This window comes from Chrysemys picta, chromosome 1 (assembly GCF_011386835.1).
Source record: "Chrysemys picta bellii isolate R12L10 chromosome 1, ASM1138683v2, whole genome shotgun sequence".
In the NCBI taxonomy this organism is placed as follows: Eukaryota; Metazoa; Chordata; order Testudines; family Emydidae; genus Chrysemys; species Chrysemys picta.
The window spans coordinates 72,958,940-72,984,782 of record NC_088791.1 but is presented as its reverse complement, the minus strand read 5'-3'; the positions used below and the strand labels follow the sequence as shown (position 1 = coordinate 72,984,782).

General features: G+C 46.8%; 2 protein-coding genes and 1 long non-coding RNA gene across 25 annotated transcripts in view; 2 read left to right on the top strand and 1 right to left on the bottom strand.

Moving 5' to 3' along the window:
* Nucleotides 1-25,843, bottom strand: part of SYT1 (synaptotagmin 1) — a 510,915-nt gene that overhangs the window by 35,080 nt on the left and 449,992 nt on the right. The gene's annotated exons all lie outside the window — the stretch shown is intronic.
* Nucleotides 1-25,843, top strand: part of LOC135974003 (uncharacterized) — a 53,672-nt gene that overhangs the window by 12,016 nt on the left and 15,813 nt on the right. The gene's annotated exons all lie outside the window — the stretch shown is intronic.
* On the top strand, nucleotides 9,980-12,531 carry LOC135973994 (uncharacterized). The gene is made up of 2 exons (XM_065559694.1): nucleotides 9,980-10,967; nucleotides 11,962-12,531. Exons 1-2 carry the CDS (start codon nucleotides 10,391-10,393, stop codon nucleotides 12,435-12,437), a joined length of 1,053 nt encoding a protein of 350 aa, XP_065415766.1. The 5' UTR covers nucleotides 9,980-10,390; the 3' UTR covers nucleotides 12,438-12,531.

Genomic DNA, 25,843 nt, shown 5'->3' with positions numbered 1-25,843 from the left:
GTTGTGCTGCATAATTCTGATTCAGGTGCCAGGTTGTCCTGCTCTGTTTCTATGGAGGTCAGACTTAGAGCTTTGGCAACACTCTCAAGACTAGCATGAAACAAGAATTCACTCCTGCCCAGGATCATGATACTTAGGAAGAGAACTTTCATGGGTTGAGTAAGAACGCTTCTGTAGGCTAATATGCTCAACGAATAACATCAGATTTCTTGCCCGTGGTCTGTTAGCATGGATTTACAAGCTCTGGATTATTTAAAGCACAGTTGTCTTACTTCTTGTTTACATGTTGTTTGCATGGTTGATTCCACGATATTAGCGAGATAAGGTGGGTGGGGTAGTATCTTTTATTGGACCAATTTCTGTGGCTGAAAGAGACAAGATTTTGAGCTTACACTGAAGTAGAGCTCTATATCATCTCAAAAGCTGGTCTTTCATCCTTAGATGTTGGTCCAATAAAAGATATTACCTCACCCACTTTGTCTCTTCCTATTTTCATGTCGACTGTAGCTAGAAGAAAATGTCTGCTGACTTTAAATAGGGTGGCCAACCCCCCAGGATTGTCCTGGAGTCTCCAGGAATTAAAGACTAACCTTTAATTAAAAGTCATGTCATGTGATGAAATCTCCAGGCATTCATCCAACCAAAGTTGGCAACCCTAATCTTAAACTATACTATATAAAACCAGGGCTGTTAATCAGATATAACAAATATACACAACATCACTTTTTTGCCTTTATTTACATGAAAGGGGATCTTACTTCCATTGTTGTTAAGTCATCATTATGTCCTGAATCTGATCACATTTCCAGAAGCCAGTGCACATCCTCCCTTGCAGTTTATTTTTCCTCAAATCTCAGTTTCATTTGTAGATTTGAAGGCCAGGAGGAATCACAACCTAGTCTGACTTCCTGCCACAGAATCTCATGAAGTGATTTCTGCCTCAAGGCCATAACTTATGGTTGAGCTAGAGCGTACCTTTCAGAAAGGTATCCAATCTTGATTTAAAGACTTCAGATTAATGCAATTGGCTCACACAGTCTGCATTTAGACAATGTGAGCTAACTACATTAATATACTTTCCTGTTACGTACATTATAAGCCCTCTGCAGTCCCCTGATTGGCTTTGATGGGGTTTAAAGAAACCCGATGAACCCAGACATCGCTAAGGAACCACAAGTATCTTTGAATTTGATGTATTTTTTTGCCTTGTTTCTGTATTGATTCTTAGGGTATTACATAGTAGATGCACTAAAAACTCAGTACTTACTACTCATATTCAGAACTGGAGTACCAAAGCAACACAACCACCAAGGAACAGTAAATCTTGACTTTTTTGATGGCAACCATTTTATAGAAGATTATGTTTAAAGATGCATTGCACAACAAAAGGCATTGTAGAAGAGTCTGTACAGACTGCTCATCTAAATGTCTATTTACCCGGCACATATGACATTACTGAATTTACTCAGCCTTGGTTAATGGGTTATACCATTGCTAATTCGTGATTTGGATTATCTTTTTCAGAATAAGAATAAGCAGAAGGGGGAGAGTTGTTAGAGTGGGAGAAAAGCATTATAATTCCACACCTCTTCATGGTCTTCTACCGGTGAACTTATAGAGTAGATCAAAACAAGATTTTGTGTCCTGGTAGAGTTTGTCAAAAGTAATTGGCAGGGTGCAGCAACCTATTCCTATGAAGTCCTTAATGTCAACAAAACCAGTTGATTAGTTTCAAATATCATGTCTCACAAGAACAGCAGGAGATCTCTAGATATGCTTTGTACCATAATTCCCCTGTAGAATTATTTTTACCATCTAAAGAAAAGGTGCCCTTGACACAACTCTAGCATTTATTAGATTCAGTCTTGAAATTCTTGTCATTTTTCCTGGCACTATTTGTCAATGGAGTATAATAGTTTGACTTTCATCTTCACACTATTTTCTCTGCAGCTGTAGAAGCTGGAAATAATGACTACTGCACAATGTAATGAGTGATGAAAAAAGGCATATTGAAATGAATCCAAAATTGTACAAATTGATGTCTCAAATTTACCCAATAACCATCATTCTAATAACAAGAAAGTTGTACACCCAGCTCAAAAGAACAAGGGGAAACATTCTTTTTATAAGAAGTATATGGGCTGATTATTTTATACTAATTTGATATCTACTGACACACAAATGATGTTCTATTATTGACTTTGTGAATTCCAGCTCCACTCATGTATTGGAGGTAGAATATCGGTACAACATGTTTTAGGAGATTTCACTCTCCCTTTCAATCCACTCTGTTATGCGACAGACCAATCGCTCTCTGTGTTTAGTCACAAAATGATAAATTGGGTATATTTCTGAGTCACTAGGGCCTTGCCTTCAGTGGAGATTTTAGCTATCAGCGTGGCTGATGTGCAAATCCCTTATGTAGCTATGGTGCATTTGTGTGATCTGTGATTTGCATCCACTACACTTCCTTAATAAGGTCAAGAAGTGATACAAAATTAACAAATGCCTATGGCTACTCATAAGTAAAATATATTCCATATAATGTAGCTGGATCCTGTTTGTCAGTGATGTCAAACACCCAGCCGATAGGCTGGAGCTAGCCAGACTAAATGTATTTTTGTGGCCCTCATGCCATGTTCAGAGCCTGTCTGTGTATATTTTTAATTCACATGGTTGCAAAGATAACCTTCCAGATGTGAAATGAATGTGAACTACTGCACTGTTATCTTTCTGAGTCTGCAAACAGGCAACCTGTAACCCCAGAGGCTACCTGTATCGGAGAGGAGTGAACTCTCCCACTTAGCATTCATCTCACTGGGTTGTTCCCTCTAAAGCTTTCTGATGACATTTTCATGTCAACATTCACAATTTCGTTGCTGATAATTTTGGAAGATGGAACAGAGAAGAGGGTGAGAAAAAAGCCCCAAATATATATGTATGTGTGTGTGTGTGTGTGTAGAATTATGAGTACTTCAGAGGGAACACAGGACAGGAGATATGACAAACAGGAATGGAGAGAGATACAGAGGAAGGATGATGGGGAAGGAAGAGAAAGAGTAGAAACAGCGATGACCATATTTTTCTGCTGATTGAAGCTGAGTACAGGAATAAGGCATTGAAAAGGTCATATATAATATCATAACAAAGAACTTAATTACTATATAAAGGCTGTATTTGAAGGGTGACCAGGACAACCAGAACGACCATGGGGAGGCTTCTGCTGTGGCTCCTGCTGTCCATGTGGTGCATGAGGAAGGACGCAAGTAGTATGCCATGTGAAAAGGAGGACTGGGAATGGGTCACTAACCCCCCTCCTCCGGGTTTGCTTCGTTTTAATTGCCGCACTAAGAAAACACTTAGCTTTTGCAAGACACGTGCAATGGCCAATAAACAAGTTTGGCCAGAAGTAAAGGTGGCACTGTGGTTAGGACATGAGCACACAGTAGAACACAAGAAGGTCCAAATAAAATCATACACTGATGCTCATAACAACAGGGAGGCTAGTAACATTACAATTTTGATAACAGCTGACTGCCCTGTTATTCGCTGGTGTCAAGTACCAGAGATTATGGAGTTTCATGGAGGCATTTGGAAGGAATCATGGAAGTGTATAAGCTACCCCTTTGAACAGGGTGACGCTCTTAGACGATGTTGTGGCCCTCTTAGAGGGACAGTGTCTATACTTAATGCAACCAGTGTCCGAGTTACCTTTAAAGGGGGACAGCTGCGTACTACTAGTGAAGGGGACTACAAAGTCTTGGGCTATCCCTCATTTGAACACAATTACATGGCATATTGCCACGATGGTTTGGGAGGAAACACACAGACCTCGATACTGGAATTTGTGTGGGATTTTGTGGGAAAGAAACCAAACACTCATGAACGATTATGTGCCAATTATACTGACATGGTACCAGTGGAGGTTGGGCCTGTTGAATCAGGATGGGGCTTACCACTTAAAGCCCGAACGGAGGTAACCCCAAAGGCATGGCATACATTTGTTAAACGATGGCCCAAATTAGAATGTCCACGACTGGTAACAATTAACCGGGTTATCAGAGACAGAGTGGAACCACCCGATTGTGTGTCATGCCCTGAACAAATCCCTGTTCCAAAACCAGGACTGATACTGATAGGACCAGCTCTACCGATCCTCACCTCGGTGGTATTCCACACTTACAGGGTCGAGGTGCGTATTCCTTTAGAGGAAGTGAACAGACAATGTGCAAAGGTCAGGCCTCGAATGAGTAGAAACATTACTAGCCTAACAAACCAAATTGGTGAGCGCTTAAATAGACAGAAGAGGGGATTACTAGATACCCTTGCAGGATGGTTTGGTGCAGGTAGTTCTGTTGGCAACTCCTATACCATAGCACGCCAAGCTGAGAGGAGGGACCGGCTGGAATCAAGGTTGGCTGACACTGTAATTTCTAATGCCCGGGGAGGACTGGATACTACTAAGGCCAGTCGATTGATCCTAGATAGCTTAAAGGATCTGTCAAACTCTGTATCCACCTCATTAGATATAACAAAATACCTGGGTCAAGAAGTCACCAGCCTGCTAATAAATGGGACTAAAATAAAGGCACTGGAGGAAAGTTGTTGGAGAGCAGGACAAACTTTGGCTATCACCACACAAGGAATTGTAACCGATCTCCTTGATGGCCGGGTCCATCCAGCCCTTATGGAAGTGGTGGGACCCTATCTCCCCAGTACCCCTCCGTGGGCATGGGGAAACAGAGAATCAATGAGAGTCCAAAGACCAGTTTGGACAGGTAACAGTATACTCTTTAGCCTTCTGGTACCTTTAGGCATCCCTTATTTGCCACAAGCTAGGATGGTGACCTCCCTGCCAGTATGGAGAAGGGGTCATGTTATTAAAATAGAAGGCGTTGCATACGCTGAGGTCGCAGGGAGAGCATTGTATCCTAGTGAATGTTGCACCCATTCTGATAAGGAAATTCTGTGTACATGTCCATATAATGTTCTAACGAATCTGTCTAGGTTCGAAGTGGCCATTACTGAGAAACTGGCGCACACGGAGCTGGTCCAGATGAACGGTACCTACTAGTGTGTGACTGCCCAGAACCACTCCATCGAGCTAAATGGAAAGCCCTGCCCCTCGAGACATCCATCCGTGTGCATGACGGTCCCCCGAAGGTCAACCCTGACTGTTGACGGGACGCGGCTTCACCGTACTCCGCCAATGATGGGTAACCTAACATGGGATCCGGAATGGCACTACGGCAGTAAGTATCTAGAGGAGGGTCTACAGGCCCTGCAGGCGAAGATCGAGGAGTTGGTGGCCGAGGCCCAGAGGCATATTGGGGAAGGCCGTCTGAGGTACACTCAGATAGGAGAAACCGTGGACCAGGCCGATGTGAAGTACTCAAAGGCAAGGAACCAGGCAGTGGAGGTTAAAGCAATGATTATGGGCGATGCCATCTCAGGTGACAAGGTCCCCTGGGGATGGATCTGGGTGTTATTTTGTCAAGTTATGTGGGGATTGTCTATCCTAACATTCCTGATGGTACTGGTGCTTTATCGGCGACTCCGCAGTAGGCTGAGTACATTAAAATTGGTATATTTGACCTGGCGGGTTACGGAACCCTAGGGTCAAGAGGAGGGACTGAAGGGTTAAAATCCATGTGCATGTTATATAACAACCTGGTATATATGGATTGTGCCAGCTCTTTTTCAGACCCGAAGTCCAGAGTTTGGTCTGGAGACCAGAGGCCTAGCTAATAGTGATCAGCTACGAGAAAGCTGGGTGAAGGGTTAAAATCCATGTGCATGTTATATAACAACCTGGTATATATGGATTGTGCCAGCTCTTTTTCAGACCCGAAGTCCAGAGTTTGGTCTGGAGACCAGAGGCCTAGCTAATAGTGATCAGCTACGAGAAAGCTGGGGTAAACAAAATAACATTGCCTTTACTAAGATCTGCTTGGTCAGTAGAAATGCCAGATGTTGAAGCAATAACTGAATAATTATGTTTCATCCAATGTTTCAAATTGAACAAAGGATCCCTGTTCCTATTGTGTTTCTCCTGAAGGGAAAACAGTCTTCCCACAGATCCAACCTTGAGTTTATGAAATATTGGCACATGTCACTATAATGATATGGCACCCTTCCACCTCCCTTCCAAGGGACCAATGCCCTGCCTTAAGACATAAAGGAGACAATCTCTATTTTCATATGCTTTCACTGTTTCTTTGCTTTATCCCCTAGACATGTACCTGTCGGACAATCAAAGGAGTTACTCCATTCCTATGGACCCCAAATCAGAATTCAACATATATATTTTATACTAATAACATTTTATCAAAGTATTAATCAAATGTTAATTTGCTAACTTGAGACCATGGGCGGAGACATTGTGTAACCTTTTAACCATTGGCTATTGTGCTATCTTGTCTTGCTGCAAAACCTATCCCGGGGTGTGGAACTGCCTACCCCGTCACTTTCCCCCGCCCATGGAAAATCTATATATTTCATTGTAATCAATTAATTGACAGTGTCTCTGAGCCTAATAAGCCAGGTGACACTCCGCCAGCGCTGTGTGTAATAAACCCCTATGCTTTGACCTCTACACGGTGTGGATTTATGTCCTTCAGTTTGGGGGCTCGTCCGGGATACAAGTTTGTGAACTGGCTGAGGATCTGAGACTGAAATCCAAAAGAGGTGAGTATGTTTACTTTACCACCTCATTAGGCCAGGGATAGAAGTCTCTCATCCCCTTTCAGACACATCTTGTTTCCTTTTTAATTTGTGTGAAGGACCTTAGATTTATGTCCTTCAGTATTCTACCCTGGATCTTTGTGCAGCCCTCCCATGACATCAGTAGGAATTGTGCTGTGGAGTGAGGGTAGGGTGCAGAGCTAAATTTATACTGTGCCTCACAGGTTATAATTAAAAATGGAATTTGCCCATCTCCGCAGAAAGTTCTGACACTCCTGCTGTGGATATTTCAGACTGAAGTAAATATGTCTTTTGCCTGAACAAGGACTTCAGGATTGGACTCATTGCCAGTAAAAACCATACTCACAAAAACACAGGTAACCTCAGAAATAAGGATGACCCAGGCAGTCAAAAATCAATGACATGTCCATTGCAGTGTTTCTCAACCTTCTATGATACCAGAGAATGGCTTGCTGCCTTCCTAAATTGTGTCAGGGAGATCTCTGGGACGGACACCAGTCCATGGACTGATTGTTGAGAAACACTGGTCTCCTGAATATTAATTGAAGTACATTGGGGCAGGTGAGCTATATGCAGGCAGAGAGAAATAGCCAATGGCAACTGAAGTCACTGGGAGTTTTGTCTGACTTATGTCTTATGGCTTAGGGCCAGACCATACTTTCCCCAACCTCCTTAGTAACTCACATAAGAGTCTGGAACAACTACAGGCTTATATTCAGAGGCGCAGAGGGAGTGTTCTCTCTCTATCTTCCAAGTGGTACAGAGCAGGCTGGAGATTATTCTGCTCCCCATCAAGGATTGTAACAATCTCCCTGGAGCAGAATAGACAGTAAGCTCTTTGGGGCAGGGACCATAATTTGTCATCTGTTTGTATCGTGCAAAGAACGGGGCCCTGTTCCATTGCTGGGACACCTAGCTGCCATTACATAATACAAATAATAAATAATAATAATGCCTCTCAGTGCTCTCCATGAACCAGCCCCCAGTGCACTGGTTTAATATAGTTGGAAAAGGGTTCTAACAAAACAAAGCCAGAAAGACATTTCAAACTACAGCAAACATATGGTGCCAAGTTCTTTGCTAGCGTAAGAGGGCACATCACCCTTGACTTAAATGAAATGTTGTCAAATTACACCAGCAGAGAATTTCACAAGAAAACCAATTAAATCAGGTTTAACAGACAATTAACTCAGGCATGTTTCCTTCAACAAAATCTGATTAACAGAGATCCATTGGACTCTCCTCCCACCATTATGTATATGAACAAAGTATTGGGTAGGAGCACCTGGATCCTATACTATCAACATCAGCTTAGGTTTTATTGTTATGCTGTCAAATGGCATTATACTGTAATACTGAATTACAACAGGTGCACTGCTTTTGATACTACAGCACGTCATCTTCACTAGACCAGAACAATTGCAAGCTGCATTAGGATAATGTTGGCCCATTGTTTGTCTTTTTCCTGTAAGTTTTTCCTTCTTTATTTGCTCTACTTTCAATTGCTTATTCCAAGCAAAACCAGTGATAACATTTCCCCCTTTGACAAGAGCCTGAGGGACATCCCAACTTACAGTAATATCAGCCTGCCCATTTCTATTCAGATCAGTATATTACTACTTGTATTTAGTCATATCCACTAGAAATATCAGGATAAGCAGCAGGGAATGGTAAATTTGTCAGAATTTAATAAGTGCAGTATAAACTCACCATTCAGACACCTGGGACACCTTCCAGCATGATGCAATCCTCTTAGCAGTCCAAAATTGTGGGGTTATTTTCCTTAGGCCTCATTGTCCACCGCATTGTACCTGGCATTGTTATTTTCATCTGTGCAAAGTGAATATAAAACCCTGCCATTCCGATCTGGTGGCATTTTATATCTACTTTGCAAAGGGGTAAATGAGTAAAACCTTTTGTCCACCTAGGAAATCTGGGTTCATCTACTCTCTATAACAATTCCTTAATAATGATTTTTCTAGCTTGCAATCTGAAGTCCAGCTGAAGGGCTGATGGGGGAGAGAGAGTCTATCTTCTCCCTCGAATGATTTCTCTAATTCCAGATTTAAATAACAATATATAAATGTTATGAAGGTATTGTCCTCATTTGTATATGAATAACATTTTGTGTGTTCCTCACATCTTACTTGAGTTGTTCAGTCCCTGCTCCCTTTTGGCAACTGCAGTCACTGCACTTGCAGCTGCGAAGTCATTTTCCATTGCGACTATAACCTCTTCTTGGTACTCTACTGCTCGAGTGTGTTAAACATGATAGATGCTTTGTACTCTCTCCCAGAGACTGATAGCATCACCTCTATTCACTGCAGTATGAGGTCTTAGGCCTAGACAGCGGCCGGTACTGACTTAAAAAGATACATCCCATGGAAATGGCATAGCCTTCTCTGAAATGTTAGTTGCATGTTCTGTGTGTACAGTATGCACACAGTAAGGGAGTCTTTGATTTGCTTCATTACAATAGGTTTTCTTGTTTAGTTAACAATACAAACACCCATGCACCCAAAATATGCTGTGTAATATTATTTGCTATAAATGTCTATGTATATTGAATCAGAAAAATATAGTGAACTCCACCCTGTCCTGCTCTCATTCCACCTTCTCCAGCTGAGCTCACCTGCCACCTTCTGGAATCTTCTCTTCTGATCCCTGTGACATGACCTCCTTCTTTTTAAGGGGTTCTTCTAATATAAAGAACAGGAGTACTTGTGGCACCTTAGAGACTAACAAATTTATTAGAGCATAAGCTTTCGTGGACTACAGCCCACTTCTTCGGATGCTGTAGTCCACGAAAGCTTATGCTCTAATAAATTTGTTAGTCTCTAAGGTGCCACAAGTACTCCTGTTCTTTTTGCGGATACAGACTAACACGGCTGCTACTCTGAAATCTAATATAAAGTGCTCATGTTACCTACTGTATTGTCAGAGTCCTGATTTTCTTACATACAGTAGGTTAACCAGAAATAATGCTTTCATGCCTACCAGTGGCTCCTTTCAGAACATGGCTGATGCTGCACATTGCCCAAGCAGTGGCACTACCTGGTCTGTGAAGAGAGAGCATCTAGCTCAGGGCTGTCATTCTGATACCTGGCATTAAATTCACTGAAAATGTTAAATTAACAAAAAATGTTCTCATGTACTTCAGTTTTTGTTTCTCTTCAATTTAGATATGTAAGGGCCTTGAAACTCAGCTTTATTGTTTCAGAGTAGCAGCCATGTTAGTCTGTATCCGCAAAAAGAAGAACAGGAGTACTTGTGGCACCTTAGAGACTAAGGCCTGGTCTACACTAGGCGTTTATGTCGAAGTTAGCGCCGTTAAATCGAATTAACCCTGCACCCGTCCACACTGCGATGCTATTTAGTTCGACATAGAGGTCTCTTTAATTCGACTTCTGTACTCCTCCCCGACGAGGGGAGTAGCGCTAAATTCGACATGGCCATGTCGAATTAGGCTAGGTGTGGATGGAAATCGACGCTAATAGCTCCGGGAGCTATCCCACAGTGCACCACTCTGTTGACGCTCTGGACAGCAGTGCGAGCTCGGATGCTCTGACCAGCCACACAGGAAAAGCCCCGGGAAAATTTGAATTTGAATTCCTTTTCCTGTCTGGCCAGTTTGAATCTCATTTCCTGTCTGGACATCGTGGCGAGCACAGCAGCACTGGCAACGATGCAGAGCTCTCCAGCAGTGATGGCCATGCAGTCTGTGAATAGAAAGAGAGCCCCAGCATGGACTGATCGTGAAGTCTTGGATCTCATCGCTGTGTGGGGCGATGAGTCCGTGCTTTCCGAGCTGCGATCCAAAAGAAGGAATGCAAAGATCTACGAGAAGATCTCTAAAGACATGGCAGAGAGAGGATACAGCCGGGATGCAACGCAGTGCCGCGTGAAAATCAAGGAGCTGAGACAAGGCTACCAGAAGACCAAAGAGGCAAACGGACGCTCCGGATCCCATCCCCAGACATCCCGTTTCTACGAGGCACTACATTCCATCCTCGGTGCTGCCGCCACCACTACCCCACCAGTGACCGTGGACTCTGAGGATGGGATACTGTCCACGGCCGGTTCCTCAGACATGTTAGGGGACGGGGAAGATGAGGAAGGAGATGAGGAGGGCGAGGCAGTTGGCAGCTCTCACAACGCTGATTTCCCCGACAGCCAGGATCTCTTCATCACCCTTACAGAGATCCCCTACGAAGCGTCCCCAGCCATTACCCCGGACACAGAATCTGGTGAAGGATCAGCCAGTAAGTGTTGTAAACATCTAAACATTTATTTTTAACAAAACAGGAATATTAACAATTAAAAGAATGGGTTGTTCATGATTAGTGTGCCCTAGGCGCTTAACGGTTTAGTAAGGGGCAGTGCAAGTTTTGAAAAGAAATCTAGCAATGTCCGGTTTTCAGTGATTGTCCTGCACAAGCCGCTCTACTGTGTATTCCCTGCTACTGCAGCTACAGTAAAATGCGGTCTATATGTGCGGGGATAGAGCAGTAATCCTCCTGGGACATCTCGATGAAGCTCTCCTGGAGGTAACTTGAAAGCCGTTGCATGAGGTTCTTGGGGAGAGCGGCCTTATTGGGTCCTCCGAAGTATGACACGTTGCCGCGCCACGAGATTATCAGGTACTCGGGGATCATTGCTCTGCACAGCAGGGCGGCATACGGCCCTGGTCTTTGGAGGCTTTCCCGGAGCATTCTCTCTTTGTCGCTCTCGGAGATCCTCATCAGGGTGATGTCGGCCATGGTGACCTGCTTTTAATTAGGTAGGGGAATGTTAGTGTTGGGACTGCTTTCCCGTTCCTTTACAGAACTGTCACCGCTGGTTTGCAGCCACGCGGTGGAGGCGGGAGAGGGGCAGCCGAAAGGGATCGTTCCCGGGGACAGCCGCGAGGGGGTGGGACAGGGGCAGAGTTCCCGCTTGCCGGATTGCTGGCAGCAGGGACTGACATTGATTTAAATGTGAAATGAGGCCAGTGGTAATATAAAAGTTTTAAACTGCCACAAGTGTACGGCTTACCATGTCTGCCTGCAACAGAAATTCCGTTGTGCTGCCTCGCTTCTCAAATGTGCTGTTCAAGACCCCAGGCACAGAATGCGAAGGCCGAGAATTCGACCTTGTGCTGAGTGCGCATGTGAAAGGTGCTGTGCATGGTCTTGTTCACAGAGAAAGACTATGTTCTTTGTTCACAACTACATTTATCTTTCAGAGGAATTCACTCCCTTTTTCCCATTTCCACAGCCCCGTCTGCGACTGTCTCACAACCTAGCCTGGAATCACACTCCCAGAGGCTAGCGCGGATTAGGCGTAGGAAGAAGAGGACACGGGAGGACATGTTCTCTGAGCTTATGGCCTCTTCCCAAGCCCAGGCAGCACAGCAGACCCAGTGGCGGGAGAACTTGACCCGAATGCACCAAGCCAACATGGATCGGGAGGAGAGGTGGCGGCAGGAAGACCAGCAGGCGACTCTAACGCTGCTTGGACTACTGAGGGAGCAAACGGACACACTCCGGCGCCTTGTGGATGTTCTGCAGGAACGGAGGCAGGAGGACAGAGCCCCGCTGCAGTCCATCTCTAACCGCCCTCCCCCGCCACCAAGTCCCATACCCACCTCACCCAAAGTGCAAAGAAGGAGAGGCGGCAGAGTCCCTGCTAACTCTCACTCCACCCCTGCAGAGAGCTCTAGTAGCAGAAGGCTCTCATTTCCCAAAATTTGAAAAGTTCTTTCCTTCCCGCCTGACACAAGCCCACGTCCAAGTTTCACCTCCCAATGCCATGTGTAGTTGATAATAAAAAATTCGTTTCTGTTAACTACTGTTTCAATCATGTTCTTTTGGAGGAGGAGGGGAAAGGGGGTTGGAAATTGGACAGGACAGTCTCCTTTGGCAGGGTACATAGTCGGGGGCAGGCACAGCAGCAGGGCACATACACAGTGCAGTGATGCAGTGACTAGTTGCCCCGGTTAGTCTGGGAGGTTGTTTTGATGTAATGTTGGGGGGGGTGGGTTGCTCTGTGACTTTGTGGCGGGGGAGGGCAGTTACAGATCTTAAGCGCCGGTCCTTAGACAGGATCACAGAGCCACACAGCATGGGATCTGTAACCGTCCTCCCCCTGCCACAAAGTCAAATAGACCTCCCATACACACAGTCCCGATCAGGAGGGGTGACAGGCTCCGTTGAAACAAGCATCCCACCGCAGCGGAGCCTGTCAATCCTTGAGTTTAGAAGCTGCATTCGCATCACAACACTAGACCCGCCCCGCACCACAGTCTGCGTCCCAGTTTTAAAAAATTCCCGCTAAAACAGTATTAAAGAAAACGGTGTGCTTTAACAAAGTAGAACTATTTTTATTTCGACACGTGTGTTGGAGGGGGGGTGAAGGGGGTATGTAACTGGATAGGATAGTCAACATTACCTGGGTAAAGAAACGGGGGCAGGTTTAGCTTCTCAGTACACAAACTATAAAATCACAGGTTACCCTGCTCACTCAGGAACTTTGCTTTCAAAGCCTCCCGGATGCACAGCGCTTCCCGCTGGTCTCTTCTAATCGCCCGGCTGTCTGGCTGTGAGTAATCACCAGCCAGGCTATTTTCCTCAACCTCCCACCCCGCCATAAAGGTCTCCCCCTTGCTCTCACAGAGATTGTGGAGCACACAGCAAGCTGCTATAACAATGGGGATATTGGTTTCGCTGAGATCACAGCGAGTCAGTAAGCTTCTCCATCTCCCCTTGAGACGGCCAAAAGCACACTCCACCACCATTCTGCACTTGCTCAGCCGGTAGTTGAAGAGTTCTTTTTCAGTGTCCAGGGCGCCAGTATAGGGCTTCATGAGCCAGGGCATTAGCGGGTAGGCTGGGTCCCCGAGGATGACTATAGGCATCTCCACATCCCCAACAGTTATTTTGTGGTCCGGGAAGTAAATACCTTGTTGCAGCCGTCTAAACAGACCAGAGTTCCTGAAAACACGAGCGTCATGAACCTTGCCCGGCCATCCCACGTAGATGTTGGTAAAACGTCCCCTGTGGTCCACCAGTGCTTGCAGCACCATGGAAAAGTATCCCTTTCGGTTAATGTACTGGGTGGCCTGGTGGTCCGGTGCCAGGATAGGGATGTGAGTTCCATCTATGGCCCCACCGCAGTTTGGGAATCCCATCGCTGCGAAGCCATCTATGATCGCCTCCACGTTTCCCAGGGTCACTACCTTTGGCAGCAGTACATCAACGATTGCCTTCGCTACTTGCATCACAACAACCCCCACGGTAGATTTGCCCACCCCAAACTGGTTCGCGACTGACCGGTAGCTGTCTGGCGTTGCAAGCTTCCACAGGGCTATGGCCACTCGCTTCTGTACACTCAGTGCAGCTCGCAACCGGGTGTCACTGCGCTTCAGGGCAGGGGACAGCAACTCACAAAGTTCCAGGAAAGTTCCCTTCCGCATGCGAAAGTTTCGCAGCCACTGGGATTCATCCCAGACCTGCAGCACTATGCGGTCCCACCACTCAGTGCTTGTTTCCCGTGCCCAGAATCGCCGTTCCACGGCATCAACATGACCCATTGCCACTGTGATGTCCTCGGCGCTGGGTCGCCTGCTTTCTGACAGGTCTGTGCTACTCTCAGACTTCAGGACATCACCGCGGTGCCGTAGCCTCCTTGCCTGACTTTTCTGCATCTGCCTCAGGGAAACCTTTATGATAAGCTGCGAGACGTTGAGAGCGGCCACAACTGCAGCGATGGTCGCAGCGGGCTCCATGCTCGGAGTACAGTGGCGTCCGCGCTGTCAATGACTGGAAAAGCGCGCGAACTGTTTTCCCGCCGGCGCTTTCAGGGAGGGAGGGCGGGAGTGATGGACGGATGACGACAGTTTCCCAAAAGCACCCTCGACTCATTTTGTTACCCAGAAGGCATTGCCGGCTACACCCAGAATTCCAATGGGCAGAGGGGACTGCGGGAACTGTGGGATAGCTGACCACAGTGCACCGCTTCGAATGTCGACGCTATCACCGTTAGTGTGGACGCACAAAGTCGAATTACTGTCCTTAGTGTGGACACACACGTTCGACTTTGCAATATCGATTACAAAAATTCGATGCAAGTAAAATCGAACTACTCTCGTAGTGTAGACAAGGCCTAACAAATTTATTAGAGCATAAGCTTTCGTGGACTACAGCCCACTTCTTCGGATGCATCCGAAGAAGTGGGCTGTAGTCCACGAAAGCTTATGCTCTAATAAATTTGTTAGTCTCTAAGGTGCCACAAGCTTTATTGTTACTATTCAAGCAGATTTAACCTTTGCCTTTGGATGAAACAAAATAAAACCATCAGTGGTTGTTGTCTATCTTTCCACAGTGTGTTTGGTTACAGCACCAGGAGTATTCTCACAGCCATTTAAAATGCTCAAGTGGAGCAGAATATTGTAATTTTTGGGAACCGATAAAATATTCATTAGTGCATGAGGGTTCTCAACACTAGAACATATTAGCTTGCAGACTGTTATCTCAGAAACTTGTGTGCCCAATTATTCTGTTCATTGCTTCAGCTAGGTGCCATATGTAGACTCATGTTGTTGTCTTGTATTTTCACACATATTTTGCACTCTCAGGTGTTTTAGAATTTCTTTGGCTTCTCATCACAACAAGCAAAGCAGCTTGAACAAAAACAATCTATTTTCTATTCTCACTTCCCTTAGTGGTGTAATCATGTGTAATTTTTGCTATCTATACTCAACACTGTTGGAGGATCAACTAAAGATTCTACTTTAATGATCTGAAAAGAGAATGTCTTTCTTTGCTCTTGGCAATCTTATCCATGTCTAGAAAATAATGAAAGGAGTCCACTTTAGCTCTTGGCCATCTTCCCGATATATGCTTTGGAGTTAATGACCTATGGACTGTGTCTTTCTTTATTAAATTAGTTTCTTCCCTTCCCAAGGAGCTTTTCAAAATTCTAAGCACCAGGCTTCCAAATTCCCCTTAGTCCTGATATTCTGGCATTGGAAAAAAAATGTTTCTCTGTTTTCTAAATCATTGCTCTTTTGTGACACGTTTATATGTCTGAGCCACCAAAACAAGTCTACATGACTCATGTTATTCAGAAATTTGCTCAGGTGACCATTTACTGGGTAACATGTTTTTTCGAATCATAAAATTCTGGTAACAAGTTCTGTACTTTAACATTTATTATTTTTGGTATTAAAATACAGAAATGTGATATATTATTATCTGTTATGTTTTTATGATAGTGTCAAAGGGGCACCATTATAAACAGAGTGTAAGAGATAATTCCTGACCCGAAATACTTACAATCTAAATGCAATGTAAAAACCATGAATGCTATATGTAAACACCATCTTTTTTACAGTTCCAGAGACTACAGCTGAGACAGTCCTTTAACTCTGATTTTTTAGATGAGTCCTAGGCAGCAGGTAGATTTTTTCCCCTCCAACAGTAGAGAAGTGCCAATTAAAATAGAACTTTTATCATAGAGATTTATCATAGATTTATCATAGAATACCAGAGTTGGAAGGGATCTCAGGAGGTCATCTAGTCCAACGCCCCGCTCAAAGCAGGACCAATCCCCAGACAGATTTTTGCCCCAAATCCCTAAATAGCCCCCTCAAGAATTGAACTCATAACCCTGGGTTCTTCGAGTGCTTGCTCATATCGATTCCAATTAGGTGTGTGTGCGCGCCACGTGCACGATCGTCGGAGAAGTTTTTACCCTAGCAACACCTGGTGGGTCAGCTGTGGAGCCCCCTGGAGTGGCGCCTTCATGGCGCTGAATATATACCGCAGCCGACCCAGCGCCCCCTCAGTTCCTTCTTACCGCCCGTGACGGTCGTTGGAACTGTGGAGCGCGGCATAGCTGTCCTCCACTCTCCTAGCTTACCCGTTGTTTATTGTAGATAGTTGTTAGTTGTGTTCTTTAGATTAGTTGTGATTAGTAGTATAAATAGTTATAAATAGTTATAAATAGTTTTCGTAAGTTAGTGGGGGTTAAGGGGGCTATATTCCCCCCCCTTCCCCCTCCCCCAGGCACACAGCCGGGCTCATGCCCAAGGCTCCCGGTTTCAAGCCGTGCGCAGCATGTGCTAGGTCTATGCCAACGGGAGACTCCCATGACTCTTGTCTGAGGTGCTTAGGGGAGTCTCACCAAACGGACAAGTGCAGAATTTGCAAGGCTTTCAGGCCAAGGACGAAAAAGGAGCGGGACTTCAGACTTAAGCAGCTCCTCATGGAGGCAGCACTTAGCCCGGATCCTCCTTCGGCGCGCCAGGTTCCGGCACCGAGCGCCTCGGTGCGTAGCGCCCCAGCGGCACCGTCCGGTACTGCACCGCGGGCAGACGCGGGGAAGGCATCTCGGCACCGTCCTCCCTCGGCACCGCGTCCACCTCAAGCCCCTCGGCGCCGGTCCCTGCCTCTGGGTCCTAAAAGGCCCCGTAAGACTCAGGACGTTGCGGTCCTTCAGGCACCGGCTCCCCCTGCGGGGTAGAGCCGCGCCCGGCTCCTGATTGACAGAAGGTGCAAGGACCATCGGCACCGTTGACTCCGGCACTGGGTGTAGAGCCGTCGAGTCCGGCGCGGACTGGCTCACCGCCTCGTCAGGTGGTGGAGCCCTGTCTCCCTTCCACACCGGAAACGTTCACCACGGCGCGAGACCTTATCGCACTCACGGAGCCGGCGCCTTCTCAACCTGCGGCACCGCTTCGTACACTACAGTCCAGGGGCAAGCCTACCCTGATACGCCCGCCGTATCCAGGCGTGGACTCGCGGCACCGCTCCCGTTCGCGGAGCAGGTCTCGACGCCGCTCGCAGTCCCAGCACCGATCTCCATCCTGGCGCCGGTCGTACTCGCGGCATAGATCTATCTCCCGGCACCGATCTTCTTCCCGGCACCGACCCGAGCACCGGTACCGGTCGGAGTCAAGGCGCAACTCCCGGTACCGGTACGAGCGCCGCTCACATTCGCGAAGCCGCTCCCGGCACTGTGGTTACAGACGATCTTCGTCGTCCAGATCGAGATCTGGGTCTTGGCACCGACATGGTCATCGGCACCGCTCTCAATCCTGGTACCGTTCGCCGGCACCGTGCCGAGGTCGCTCGCCATTGGGTCGGCACCACTCGGCACCGTATCAAGACGACTCATTGCACACACGCTCGGCACCACCCTGGCCCTCGAGATCGGCGTCGCGCTCATCTGAAGGAGCCTCTCGTTCAGTGTACCCTGCTCAAGGTCAAGCTGAAGACAACTTGGGCCATTGGCAGGAAGTGGCAGAAGACCTGCGACAAGACCCTACGCATTGGTCTTTCTGGACCCCTTGGGCGTATCACCAGGCTCAGGGGGGCTCCAGTAGTGCCCTCTCGCTTGACTCACTCTGAGCACAGGGCTCCTGAGGCCACCATTTCCCGCCCCCCACCAGGGGGTATGGAGGCCCTGGCCCCGACACCCATGCAAGAGCCAGATCCTGGTGCAGGGAATCCGGCACCTCCGAGTCCCGTGGAGCCGGAACCCCACTCAGGTCCTTTACCCCCTGAGGCGTCCTCCTCATCTTCCCCAGATGAGGCAGTGGCGGGTACAACACCCGCAGGCCCACCTCCTATAGACTTCGTGCCCACCAGGATCTGTTACGTAGGGTGGCACGAAATATGGAACTACAGGCCGAGGAGATAGTGGAGGTGCAGGACCCGGTGGTGAGCATCCTTTTATCGGATGCCCCAACACGGGTAGCATTACCCATTATCAAAACAATCCAGGCTAACGCTACGGCCATTTGGCAAACCCCGGCCTCCATCCCTCCCACTGCCAAGGGTGTAGAGAGGAAGTACTTTGTTCCTTCCAAAGAATACGAGTACCTCTACACACATCCCCCACTGTGTTCACTAGTAGTTTCATCAGTGAACGCCAGAGAACGCCATGGACAACAGGCGGCAGCGCCCAAATCAAAGGACGCCAAACGCTTTGATTTGTTTGGACGCAAGGTCTATTCGGCGGGGGGTCTGCAGCTTAGAGCCGCAAACCAACAGGCGCTCTTAAGCAGATATAACTATAACTCATGGAACTCCATGGGGAAATTTAAGGAGCTGGTTCCCCAGGACTCAAGGGAGGAGTTTGGGGCCCTGGTGGAGGAGGGCAAAAAGGTGGCTAGAACCTCCTTACAGGCCTCCCTAGACATCGCGGACTCGGCTGCCAGGACACTAGCATCGGGGATAGCCATGCGACATGTCTCCTGGCTCCAGGTTTCGGGGTTGCCACCGGAACTACAGCAGACCCTGCAGGATCTGCCGTTTGACGGACAAGGCTTGTTCTCGGAAAAGACGGACTCTAGGTTACAGAGCCTCAAAGACTCGAGAACCATGATGCGCTCCTTGGGGATGCATGTCCCAGGACCCCAACGCAGACCATTTAGGCCACAACCACAGAGGTTCTACCCTCCTCCTCCTCGTCCGAGACAGGACTTCCCCAGACGGCGGGGACGAGGTGGTAGACGGAGGTCGACTAGCCCTCAGCAGGGTCAGAATCAGGAACCACCTAGGCCACCTCCAGGCCCTAGGCAAAACTTTTGAAGCTGCGCCCGAGGACGGCATACCAGCCATCACCCAGGATCCTTTTCCTTCCTTTCGGGATCGCCTCTCCCATTTCCACCGTGCTTGGTCCCTTATAACTTCGGACTGTTGGGTCCTTTGCACGGTGGAGAGGGGATACGCTCTCCAATTTTCTTCTTCCCCTCCTTCCCACCCACCCCCCCCGTCCCTCTTCAGGGACCCTTCTCACGAGCATCTCCTTATACAGGAGGTTTCTGGGCTCCTCTCTATGGGGGCCATAGAGGAGGTTCCCCCAGAGTTAAGGGGCAAGGGATTTTACTCCCGCTACTTCCTGATCCCCAAAGCAAAAGGGGGTCTGTGACCCATCTTAGACTTGCACGGACTCAACAAGTTCATAGTAAAGTTGAAGTTCCGCATGGTCTCCTTGGGGACTATCATCCCTTCCCTGGATCCTGGAGACTGGTACGCCGCCCTCGATATGAAGGACGCTTATTTTCATATAGCGATCTACCCCCCACACAGACGCTTTCTTCGTTTTGTAGTAAACAAGGTACACTACCAATTTGCTGTCCTTCCCTTCGGGCTGTCCGCGGCCCCGAGAGTGTTCACCAAATGCATGGCTGTCGTGGCAGCATACCTTCATCAGCAAAGGATACAGGTGTTCCCGTATCTAGACGACTGGCTGGTCCACGGCCGTACCAGGGAACAGGTTCGGGCACACGGCAGCTTAATACTACAAACATTCCAAGACTTAGGCATTCTACTAAACAAAGAGAAGTCCACTCTGGAGCCAACCCAGAGAATAGAGTTTATCGGCGCAGTCCTAGACTCCACACTTGCCTGAGCTCTTCTGCCAGACACTCGGTTTCACGCCATCGCAAATATCATCCACGGACTTCAGGCCTTCCGGATCACCACTGTAAGGACATGTCTCAGTCTGTTAGGCCACATGGCCTCTTGCACTTATGTAACCAGACATGCCAGACTTTGGCTTTGTCAGCTTCAGGCCTGGGTATCGTCGGTATACCGCCCCTCTCGGGACAGCTTGAACATGGTAGTCACGATTCCAAGCTCGGTCTTGACCTCTCTCACCTGATGGCTGGATCACAAGGCAGTTTGTGCAGGAATACCGTTTCACGCCCCACAGCCCAACCTGCACCTAGTCACGGATGCCTCGTCTCTGGGTTGGGGGGCTCACCTCGGGGAACACCATACCCAAGGCCTGTGGAGCGCATCCCAACTAGCTCTGCACATCAATGTTCGGGAGCTCATGGCATACGCCTAGCCTGTCAGGCATTTCTCGGTCACCTGCATGGCCGCTGCGTGTTGGTCCTCACAGACAACACCATGGCCATGTTCTACATCAACAAGCAAGGAGAAGCCCGGTCGTCTCCCCTATGCCAAGAGGCCATTCGCCTGTGGGAATTCTGCATTGCCCACTCGATACATCTCATGGCATCCTTCCTCCCTGGAGTCCAGAACACTCTGGCGGACCGTCTCAGAGATCCTTCCAGACTCACGAGTGGTCGATTCGCCCGGACATCATCTATTCCATCTTCCAGAGGTGGGGATCTCCCCAGGTCGACCTGTTCGCATCTCAAGCCAACAGGAAGTGCCACGAGTTCTGCTCCCTTCAAGGGCGATCTCCGGGCTCCCTCTCCGACGCCTTTCTTCTAACGTGGAAGGGCCAGCTGTTCTACGCTTTCCCTCTGTTCCCACTGGTCCACAGGGTATTACTCAAGTTACGCAGAGACCAGGCGCGTATGATTCTAGTCGCGCCAGCTTGGCCGAGACAGCACTGGTACACCACGCTTCTGGAGCTATCGATTCAAACGCCGATCACGCTTCCCTTGTGCTCAGACTTGATCTCCCAGGACCACGGTCGATTGTGTCACCCCGACCTGCAATCGCTCCACCTTACAGCGTGGATGCTCCATGGCTGAATCAGACGGAACTGCAATGCTCACATCCGGTGCAACAGATTCTGCTAGGAAGTAGAAAGCCCTCTACGCGGACCACCTACTTAGCCAAGTGGAAGAGATTCTCCTGCTGGTGTGAACAGCGGGCCACGCCCCCTCTGGAGGCGTCTATTCCCATCATACTCGAGTATCTCCTGTCCCTGAGACAGCATGGCTTGGCGATATCGTCAGTCAGAGTTCACCTGGCCGCTATATTGGCGTTCCACCCAGGAGAACACGCTTCCTCGGTCTTCTCTAACCCGATGGTTGTCAGATTCCTCAAGGGCTTGGACCGGCTATACCCGCAGCAGCGCCAACCTGTTCCGGTGTGGGATCTTAACCTGGTTCTCTCCAAGCTCACAGGGCCTCCGTTTGAGCCATTGGCTACCTGCTCGCTCCTTTACCTATCGTGGAAGACAGTCTTCCTCATAGCCATCACTTCAGCAAGGCGTGTTTCTGAACTCAGGGCGCTCACGTCTGAGCCTCCGTATACAGTCTTCCATAAAGACAAGGTGCAGCTTTGCCCCCACCCTGCCTTTCTTCCCAAGGTGGTATCAGCTTTTCATGTGAACCAGGATATATTCCTCCCGGTCTTCCATCCTAAACCGCACGCCACGCGTCAAGACCAGCGCATGCACTCCTTGGATGTGCACAGGGCCCTTGCTTTCTATATTGAACATACAAAACCATTCCGTAAGACGACGCAGCTCTTTGTTGCAGTAGCGGACCGGATGAAGGGCCTACCGGTCTCCTTCCAACGCCTCTCCTCTTGGATCACGTCCTGCATTCGTGCTTGTTACGACCTGGCCGGTGTCCCGACTCCGCACCTCACCGCTCACTCCACGAGGGCCCAGGCCTCCTCAACTGCCTTCCTGGCTCAAGTTCCGATCCAGGACATTTGCAGAGCTGCAGTTTGGTCATCAGTCCACACCTTCGCCGCTCACTACGCGCTTGTACAGCAATCCAGAGACGATGCTGCATTCGGATCGGCGGTTTTGCACATGGCAATGTCTCACTCCGACCCCACCGCCTAGGTAAGGCTTGCTAGTCACCTAATTGGAATCAATATGAGCAAGCACTCGAAGAAGAAAAGACGGTTACTCACCTTTGTAACTGTTGTTCTTCGAGATGTGTTGCTCATATCCACTCCAAACCCGCCCCCCGCCCCCACTGTCGGAGTAACCGGCAAGAAGGAACTGAGGGGGCGCTGGGTCGGCTGCGGTATATATTCAGCGCCATGAAGGCCCCACTCCAGGGGGCTCCACAGCCGACCCACCGGGTGTTGCTAAGGTAAAAACTTCTCCGACGATCGTGCACGCGGCGCGCATACACACCTAATTGGAATGGATATGAGCAACACATCTCGAAGAACAACAGTTACAAAGGTGAGTAACCGTCTTTTTAGTAGGCCACCCTTACCACATAATGGTTATATGTAAAACAAGTGTCTGAGACTGCACTCTATGGCTAAATACTGACAAATGCTGACTTATTAATGTTAACCACTGTATTAAATAAAGCTCCTAAGTTCTCCATGTTAAGTCATTGTGTGACCCTTGGATGGCTATTGTACTAATCTGAGGCAAGAGATCCCCTTCGTTCCAACCACCAAAATGAAAAGTAACATTTTCTCGTATTGTCTAATTGGTACAGTACCTTGCATGACAGCGTATTTATGAGTGTTGAAGCAGGGTCAACTGTCAGAACTCACTAGCACAGGAAGGAAGGGAATCAGTGTGGTTGCAGTCAAAATGGCTGAACAATTCTAAGCTGGACTGTCAGGCTACTGTCTCTCTCAACAGATGGCACATTTGGCATGACCCTGGCTGGGTTTATTTTGATTAACCTAGTCATTTTCTACATGTTTTTCAAAAAGTGTTTTTTTTTTTCTCAAGATGAACTCACAACACAAAAGTTATTGTGTCTCAAATGACTAAGCAAATCTGAAACCTCTTAACAACTTCTGTATAAAAAAATCCGTCCAGTACAGCAAGGATTCATGATGCCATGATTAGGTCACAATCTCCTGAACATCTTGGTTGCTAATTTTCTGTGGAAACATAGTTTCAGTTAATATTTCACTGAATATTTTGTCAACTGTATAAAAAGAAGGAAGAAAGAATCATCTTAAATGCTAATCGGGTGGCCAGATAAGCAATGAATATGCATAAAACTAATTATCCACAAGAAATATAGCAAACAAAAGTGACATTCAAATACCACAAGAATTTCATTGACAAATAGGATTACATTTTACATTCTTAAACCTAGATATTTAAAGAACAGTTCTCAGTGTAATAGTTAGCTTATTCCAAATTGGATACCAATATCCACAAACCAGATGTTTACAATAAATTACTCTTTGTAAATAATCATTATTGGAAAAGGGTAAACAATCAAACAATAATTCAGAGTTTTTGATATTAAACACCCTATATACAAACAAATTAAGAAACATATTGTCTGTGTAATTCAGGAGAAAGCCAATTAAGCCTCACATATAAAGAGCAATAAAGTTCTTTCATATATGCCAAGAAAACAGAATCAACATACTCTTTCATAGGTAGATGTGACTCTTCAAAACGTGTTATGATATAGCAGGGAACCATATATTAAAACTGGCAATACAGTGTGGGGGATACAATTCTCCACTATTTTTGTGCGAAAACTGAATCTCCACTCAAATGCACTGGACTCACAATGTAATTTAAAATGTAATGAGAAAACTCTAATTCCTCCAAAATAATTGGGTTGCACATAAATTGGCTTCATTATTTAAGAGGTAATAAAAATGTGCAAAAGGGGAAAAATGCTATACAAATTCATTACAAAAACGGGCTGCACAAATTGATGTATAGAATGCCACCCAGTCATAAGAGAAAAGGAAGTATTTTTAGTAGTTGGCAGTAAGAAGGACTAGACATGACCGATAAAGAAAGGCAAAAAAGTCAATTCCCTTGCTGGGGAACGAAACACAGCACTGCACTGCTACACTTATGGCTACACCTGCAATAAGCTTTTTCACCCCTTTGGGATACACCTCACAGTATTTGCAGTTTACCCAGGATGCTTTGGAATCTACTTTCCACTCTGAGGAGAAAATTTCTGCCAACATCAAGTTATTGCCGCTCAAACAGGCATTATGTTCCCACTATAAGTCTATAATGTAGTGAGTTATGCTGTTTTCCCAAGCTATCATCCACAGTAGTTTGGTTTGCCCTGATTCCAATCCAGTATGTGATCCACAAAAGGCATCAATATGGAGCCATTTTTTATGCTGAATAGTGGTAGCCTACTACATGGCAATAGTTTAGGCTTTTGAAACCATTTTCTTCATTCTATGGTTCCTGAACCCCACTAGAATTTGTGGGCTTTGGTTTTCTAGACATTTAAGCAGCAAGGTTGATATACACCTTATTGAAATCTTAAATAATTCTGTCATGTTTAGTTCTATTCTCCATTCTTCTTTTGTGTATTGCCAATTCCTAAATTTATAGGTGAAAATCCAGATGGAAAAATAAATACTTGGAAAATAAGAGACTTTCACTTATCATCAAAAACTCACCAATGCATTTGTTGACAGTAGCAAAGTGCACAAATGTGTGTATCCTAAATGCCTGCCAGTGATGAACATAGATGTGGACCATCCGCTTAATGTTGTGTGCTGGATGTTTATTCATTCATTAGTTCCATATTGCCCTGGTTCTGAAAACTACAAGTTGCTCTCCTGTGGTCTGATGTGTGGGCAACTGGAGGGCATCTGTACAGTCGTGCTCCAGATGGAGGATTATTCCCACTCAAGGGATTTATTTGTTCATTAATGCTAACATTTACAAGCTCTAGTTCAGTAGATAAATAGCTTTCTGTTCTAGATTATAGGGTTCTATTGTTAATTGTAACCCATCCCAAATTACAGCTATTTATTCTAGTTGCCCTTTTTATGGTACATTTTTTTCTGCCATATTTTGACCCTCTATCCTTTCAGTTTTACTTTTCATTTACTTTTACCTTCATTATTGTTATTACTTCTGTGGCATAGAAAATTGTTCTGTCGCAAAACTTTAAAAGTGTTAAATGATTAATTTCCTGTTTCATCCACGTCAGCGTACAGGTTCTCTCACACGTAAAAGGGGCCAGGTCCCTATATCAGATTGCTCCACTGGTGCAAACAGGACTATAAAGGACAACTGGGTATTCCCTAATGTAGGGGAGGCCACCATGGCATGTCTCTATACCACCCACTGCACCCTCTTCCACACAGCGGGAGTTCCAAAGGAGCAGTTGCAGTATGGCCAGAATGTGGTTTGCTTCTGTGAATGTGTCCAGTCAGTGGAATGGCCCCTGAGAAACTGTTTCCAGCCATTGTATGTTAAAGCAGCCCTGTGGCATCTCTAAGGTATGCTGAGGGTCAGTTTATTCCCCTGTCAGGCTCAGAGTAGTCAGAAAGGCGACTGAGACCTTGATACATCTGAAAATCAAGCCTAGGATCATTTATGGTTGTTTTTAAATAAAGAGGATAGGATTGGAATTAATATCTTGTCAACTATATTGAAAATACCAATACAAGTTTAATTTAAAAAAAGCAAACCATATGATCAAAAGTGCCGTAAAATCTCACTGCGGCTT

Bases quoted from the DNA above. Each gene is read 5' to 3' on its own strand.
- LOC135973994 (XM_065559694.1), top strand. From the start codon at position 10,391: ATGCAGAGCTCTCCAGCAGTGATGGCCATGCAGTCTGTGAATAGAAAG. The intron at 10,968-11,961 runs GTAAGTGTTGTA...CCATTTCCACAG, and splicing joins ATCTGGTGAAGGATCAGCCA to CCCCGTCTGCGACTGTCTCA.